Source organism: Synchiropus splendidus, chromosome 2, assembly GCF_027744825.2.
Source record: "Synchiropus splendidus isolate RoL2022-P1 chromosome 2, RoL_Sspl_1.0, whole genome shotgun sequence".
Taxonomy (NCBI): Eukaryota; Metazoa; Chordata; class Actinopteri; order Syngnathiformes; family Callionymidae; genus Synchiropus; species Synchiropus splendidus.
The window spans coordinates 7,723,303-7,729,955 of NC_071335.1; the positions used below are offsets into that span (position 1 = coordinate 7,723,303).

The 6,653-nt window shown below is 49.9% G+C and overlaps 2 protein-coding genes across 2 annotated transcripts; both read left to right on the plus strand.

The window, feature by feature from the left end:
* On the plus strand, positions 1-4,264 carry LOC128755047 (uncharacterized). The gene is made up of 7 exons (XM_053858244.1): positions 1-312; positions 1,493-1,512; positions 1,871-2,004; positions 2,131-2,300; positions 2,562-2,670; positions 2,953-3,191; positions 3,270-4,264. Exons 1-7 carry the CDS (start codon positions 1-3, stop codon positions 4,209-4,211), a joined length of 1,926 nt encoding a protein of 641 aa, XP_053714219.1. The 3' UTR covers positions 4,212-4,264.
* A 468-nt stretch (positions 4,265-4,732) lies between these two features.
* Positions 4,733-6,319, plus strand: LOC128755014 (uncharacterized). Its single transcript, XM_053858142.1, has 2 exons — positions 4,733-4,855; positions 5,363-6,319. Exons 1-2 carry the CDS (start codon positions 4,820-4,822, stop codon positions 6,317-6,319), a joined length of 993 nt encoding a protein of 330 aa, XP_053714117.1. The 5' UTR covers positions 4,733-4,819.
* The last annotated feature ends 334 nt before the right edge of the window (positions 6,320-6,653 follow it).

Here is a 6,653-nt window from a genome sequence, read left to right on the forward strand (position 1 = left end):
ATGGTGGGCGAGGTGGGAGGGGCCGCGGTCGTGGACTGGGGCGACGGGGCGGACCTCCGCGCCCGGCTCAGGGATGTTTCATCTGTGGGGACCCAGGACACTGGGCACGTGACTGCCCCGACAATTATATGCCTCAGCAGCAGGCATACAGAGGAAGGGGTCGGGGTGTCGCTGATGGGCGTGGTCCACCCCGAGGTCCACCACATGGCGGCCCAGGACCATATCCTCCTCCTCCCACACCACCATGGGGAGGATACGACCAAGGACAATATTAGGGATGTCTGGGGAGCCAAGGACCATCGGAAGACTCAGGTGCCATGGTCCCGTTTCTGGTGAATGGAGTGGAAGCCATGGGTCTCATCGACACCGGGGCGACAAGCTCATCAATAAACTGCGAGCTGTCATCTGATCTACTGACCACCCACTCTCGAACTTTCGTTGGCTTCTCTGGCAAACCTCAGCACCTGTACCAAACTGTTCCGCTCCCTGTCCAACTGGCAGGACAGACTTTTAATCATGTTTTTACACACTCTCCTCAGACTCCCGTTAACCTTCTTGGGAGGGACCTCCTCATAAAGACTCAAGCGACCATTCTCTGTTCACCGTTGGGAATTGAGGTTCGTTTCCAAAATGGGCACACCATGACGTGCTGTGACTCTGTGTCAACGCCAGGACATTTCTTAATGTCCGAACTTCCAGTTGTCGACCAGATGGCCGACATCTATTGGGCTTTGTTACATCCTGAATCCTTTGACGAGCCAGGTCTGTTTTCGGCGTTCCAGCTCTGGCGTCCGTGGATCCTCTCCCTCCGACCCTACCTACCCCCGCCTGACCCCCTTCACTGTACTCTGTTGTACGATCGAGATGGAACTGAGATAGCGTACGCAGAGAAATTCAGAGGAATTGAGGGAAATCAGTGGAAACTATCTTCATCCTCTATTATTGTTGGTCCAGAAGGGGTCGCAGGGACCTGCGATCTGACTCCTGACCAACAGATCTGGTATCAAATGGCGGCGTCAGCCGCGCCACACATTTCTCTTGCCCTGTCTCCAGGACATGCTGCCAAAGAATTGGGACCCATGATGAAACGGGCGTCGACCGTGACCGACTGGCAACTCACACAACTACCTACCGTTTGGTTTTCCCCACACACTGAGTTGTATAAAATAGACCTTGAAATCACTTCAAACTCATCTATATTGGAACATGTTTTTATTGACAGGCAACACGGACGGGAACATACGGACCACGAGGAAGCTGCCTCCATGCTCACCTCATTGCCACAATCCTTGTGGTCCGCCGGTCCTTTTGACGTGGGACATTGTACATCCACGGCTGCTGTACAGATCAAGGTGGTCCCCGATTCACATGTGCGTCGACACCAGTACAGATGGACCCCCGACGCAGATGAAGGTATGGAAAATACCTTGACAGGACTGTGGCACTCGGGAGTCCTCGAGCTTTCGGACTCTGACTGGTGTACTCCCCTAAGGCCGGTCCTGAAGGCAGACGGTAAGTCCTACCGTATGGCCCATGATCTCCGAGCCGTTAATGACGTCACCACCACACCTGTGCTTCCCGTTCCTGACCCACACAGTATGTTAGCTTCCATCTCCCCGCATTGCCAGTGGTTTTCGGCTATCGACCTAGCTAATGCTTTTTTCTGCATTCCTCTACATCCTGAAAGTAGAAAATATTTTGCATTTCGCTATAAGGGTGTTAATTTGCAATACACCCGCCTCCCTCAAGGATTTAAAAATTCTCCAGGGATATTTAACCAAGCTCTTAAAGCTCTTTTGTCTGATTTAGTTCTTCCTCAGTCATGTTCATTAATGATGTATGTGGATGATCTCCTTGTCTCCGCCCCCAGCTCAGAAGCATGTCTACAGACCACTGAGTTGGTACTCCGCCGGCTGGCCGAGCTGGGCTTCAAAGTTTCTCGACAGAAACTACAGTGTTGCCGAAAGCCGGTCACATTCCTGGGACGATTGGTGTCCGCCCAGGGTTTGTCTATGTCATCCGAACACCGTCTCACCATTCTTCAGCACAAGCGACCTGAAACAGTTCGCGAAATGCTGCAGTTTCTGGGTTTGTGTGGTTACAGTCGTAATTACATTCCCTGTTTTACAGACCGGACCACCCCCCTACGAGCCTTGGCTAAGGCAGTGGGGCTCTCCAACCTTTCGGCGTCATCAACTTGGACCCCGGAAGAAGACGCGCTGTACACCGCTTTGGTCAGGGACCTGGCCACTGCTGCTGCACTAGCAACACCTGACTACTCTCAACCATTTAAGCTGGACGTGAGTATGTCTCAAACTACAGCTAATGCTGTCCTTTTCCAGACTATACAGGGCCAACGCCGTGTACTGATGTACTGTAGTGTTCCGCTTGACTCCATTGAGGCTCGCCAGCCCCTGTGTACACGTTTTGCAGCAGGACTGGCGAAAGTCATCCAGAAGACTGCACACTTAGTCATGAGTCACCCTTTGACCATCACAACGGACCATTCAGTGACAGCTTATGTCTCCTCACAATCTTTCACGATGTCCTCATTGCGCCAGAATCGCCTCCTAAAGGTTTTAACAGCTCCGAATCTCCAGTATGTGCACGAGGGCATCAACATGGCAGAAACAATGCAGCTGGATCCACACAACTGCTCTGTGGCGGTGGGTAAGGATCTCCGACCCCGCCCAGACACACATACCACTCCACTGAAAACAGGCATACACCTCTACACTGACGGATGTTGCTTCAGGGGTGCTTCTGGAGAATTATTCGCAGCGGCTGCTGTGATACGGGACAGAGGGACCGCGTTTGATGTATACACCACACAAGTTTTGCGTGACCGACCTTCAGCGCAAGCGGCTGAGGTCCTTGCCATCGTATTGGCACTGGAGGCATTCCCAGATCAACCCGTCACTGTTTACTCTGATTCAGCCTATGCCGTTTCAGCCGCGCTCCTTGATCTCGCTTGCTGGAAGCGGAACGGCTGGCTGACGGCCAAGGGCACTGTAATCGCTCACAAACCGCTAATGGAGCGTTTAAACTACGCTCTCACGCTTCCATCACAACTGGCAATCGTCAAAATCCCTGGTCACTGCAAGTCTGGCTCGCGCATGGCCCAGGGCAATGCAGCTGCTGATCTTGCAGCCAAAGAGGCGGCTGGGTATCACCCCCATTCTGCCATCATGGTGAGTATCCCGACCACGGCTAACCCGCCTCCTGGTCTCTTGCCATGGCCTGATATGTCTCAACTGAGTCACATGCAGCACGCAGCCTCGCCAGAACAGAAGTCTGTGTGGCTTGCAGGAGGGGCCCGCCGCACCTCAGATAATCTCTGGGTGGGCCCACAAGGAACTCCTGTACTTCCAGGGGACATAATGACCGCTGTTTTAACAGAAGCACATTCCCCTGCACATGTTGGCTCCTCAGCCATGATGTCTCGACTCACTATGTGGTGGCATCCCCACCTTCGAGATATGTGTTCTACTTTTGTTTCACAGTGTTCCACTTGTCAGGACTTTAATGTCCGACCAACTCTTCGCCCGACGCCGGGGGCCTTCCCAACCCCAACCTGGCCTGGGGAGGAAATTGTCATTGATTACACGGACATGCTCACACCTGTGAGAGGTAAGCGCTACCTCCTCGTTTTTGTAGACTCTTTTTCAGGATGGCCTGAGGCGTATCCGTGCGTCAAGGAAGATGCTGTGTCAGTGGTCAAAGCGCTCATCAACCACTATATTCCGACCCATGGGTTTCCAGCTAGGATCAGGTCTGACAATGGCACACACTTCAGCAACAAACACCTGAGATTGGTAGAACAGACCTTGGGTCTCTCCCACAGCTTTGGTTGTGTTTACCATCCTTCTTCACAGGGCTCTGTGGAGAGAATGAACCGCACTCTAAAGGAAAAACTTGCAAAAATTTGCCCCTCTAACCCACGCTCGCTTCTCCAGTATTGGAAACTGGTGCATGCTTTGTCTGCCGCTTATTGTGCACAGGTCAAGGACGCTTCTGGTCGTCCCACCCCTCCACCTGCTGACCTACCTGAGTGGACGCACGTCTACTTGAAGCGCTTCTCCCGCCGGTGGCACGAACCACGGTGGTCCGGTCCATTTCGCGTCACTGCACGCACACACACTGCCGTCCGGCTGGACGGTAAAGGGACGAAATGGTTCCACTTCTCGATGATCCGCCCTCACGAGCCATGACGGGCTTGGAGGACTACGGCTTCAATCGTCTTGTTCCACGGACGTGGATCAAGTCGAAGAGAGGGAGAAGGATATGTATACTTCTTTTTTGTTTATTTTTGATTTCCATACCTGTTGCTATAATATGTACACATGCATGGTTAGATAGTGTTAACGCACCTACACCGACTCCGAATAAACCCACACACACTCCACAAACGGATCTGTATAACTCCACAGTTAGGACCATTACCACTCAACTCACACAGATCAGACCCAAAAGACAGACACTGGAAACTACACCAACCCCACCTCCACACATACCATGGATTGCTAACTGGACTTATTACAACTCAATACGTGTCACTGTACCCCGGAACAGTACGGCACAAGTGAGAGTACCCATAACAGCTCTGAAAGGCTTCAAACAAACTTACCCGGTCACAGGAGGAAACTATCCTCAGTATTGGTGGTATTTAACGGCACATATACTGGATCTTAGTTGGAATTCTCTGATTACAACACAAGATGGCGCATATTGGTCTCCAGGACAAAGCGAAGAAGCTAAATATTACAATGACAAAGTAACCGTGAAGAAGGATCAGGAAAATCTCATATTTACTTTCATTATGGGAAATCAGACCATGGCTCCACCAGAGAAACAGGTATCTATTCTTAATACGACCTGTTGGCCTTTTGTAGTATGGGCATGGTCTCATGGGCCAGACCCTTACTTTCCAATCATAATGTGTGAAAACCAGACTATGACACAGGAATCTCTTCCTATACTCAGCCCCTATACAAAGAAAAGTAAAGTAAAAGTGGACCTAGTCCACACAGTGGATGATTGGTTCTTAGTAACCACTGGCATAACCGCCTCCACTAATAATTGGCTCTTAATGGCAGAGAGGGCAGCCAATGATTCTAACTCTGACTGTGTGGTTTGTCTACAAGCACGGATAGTGCTGAAGATAGTACCAGCACCCATCGCCCCAAACTGTGTACTAGACATGTTTTTGAATTCAACTATTTACCAACAGAATTGTACTTTCTTGAGTGACATCTTCCCAGTGACACCCACAACAAAGGGAAAACCTATATTTGACAGTTCAGTACCTCAACAGAACTTTACTTGTCTGAACATGACTGGGAACGGTCAAAAGGTGGGACAGATATTAACTGACTGGTGTCTACGCATTATACCAACCCCAATTAAATTTAAACCACTCTCAAGGGCTGACGTTTGGCTGTGGTGTGGAGGAGATAGGCTATATGATAGGTTGCCAAATAATGCGTCAGGAATGTGTGCACCTATCACTCTCTTGCTTCCCACCACAGTTATCCCCGTAGGAGAGGAAGATATTTTGACGAACACCGATCTCCAAAAGGTGGTTCTAGGATCCGCAGAGCGCAGGAAAAGAAGTGCCCAGCACAAACCTGTATGGCTAAGGGAAAATGATGAAACCTACATCGATGCAATAGGAATTCCGCGAGGAGTGCCAGATAAGTATAAAATGGCCGACCAGATTAAGACAGGGTTTGAGAGTATCTTTATCTGGGTAACTCCTAACAAAAATTTGGACCGCATTAATTATGTGCACTACAACATTCAGCGGTTAGGGAATTGGACTGTGGAAGGATTTGAAGCCGTACATGAACAGCTCAAGGCCACCTCTATGATGGCCTTCCAAAATCGTGTGGCATTAGACATGCTCCTGGCTGAAAAAGGAGGGGTATGTGCGCATTTCCAAGGGTGGTGTTGCACCCTGATCCCAAACAATACGGCACCAGGAGGAAGATTAACTAGGGCCATTGATGGGCTACGGGCGCTAACTAAAAAGATGAAGGAACACTCCGGGGTAGACACCAGTGTATGGACTAGTTGGTTGGATAAATTTGGATCATGGAAAGGAGTCGTACAATCCATTGTGACTACGATTGGAATCTTCCTGTGTGTAGTGATTGTCATTGCCTGCTGTTGTATCCCGTGTTTTAAAACCATTCTCACCAAGTTGGTTTCAGTCATGATTGACCAAGCCGGAGGACGAAGGGGACAATATGCACTCGTACCCCTCGACCCGGAACCGGACCCTCCAGGAGATGATGTTGCATTGGAAGAAGGCCTGTGAGGAAGTTGCTAAAGTGACTTACGGGTTGAAGATTGTGAACATCATGCCCTGGGGAGAAGGTTTTTCCATATCACGCTGAATGGTTTTTTAACCCTGCCTTGGTGTATGGTGAGGGACTTCGAAAATGTGTTGAAATCACTGGGAGAATTGATTATGTGGCCTCTGTTTACAGAGGCCAAGAGAGGGAATAAAGGGAATAGATTGATTATATTGTGTGATACTAATGAAGTACAGGGGACACATGGTGCATGTGTCTCTGCAACGTAAGTATGTCTTAATCAAACATTTGCAGCATGTGCAGAATTATTTACAGATTTGCAGAAGTTGACCAATC

What these genes read in the sequence shown, in the direction of transcription:
- LOC128755047 (XM_053858244.1), top strand. Translation starts at nt 1, where the DNA reads ATGGTGGGCGAGGTGGGAGGGGCCGCGGTCGTGGACTGGGGCGACGGG. An exon ending in AGGACCATCGGAAGACTCAG is followed by an intron (nt 313 to 1,492) that starts GTGCCATGGTCC and finishes TACTCCCCTAAG; the next exon opens with GCCGGTCCTGAAGGCAGACG. An exon ending in ACCCCCATTCTGCCATCATG is followed by an intron (nt 3,192 to 3,269) that starts GTGAGTATCCCG and finishes AGTCACATGCAG; the next exon opens with CACGCAGCCTCGCCAGAACA.
- LOC128755014 (XM_053858142.1), top strand. Translation starts at nt 4,820, where the DNA reads ATGGGAAATCAGACCATGGCTCCACCAGAGAAACAG. An exon ending in TGGCTCCACCAGAGAAACAG is followed by an intron (nt 4,856 to 5,362) that starts GTATCTATTCTT and finishes AAGGTGGGACAG; the next exon opens with ATATTAACTGACTGGTGTCT.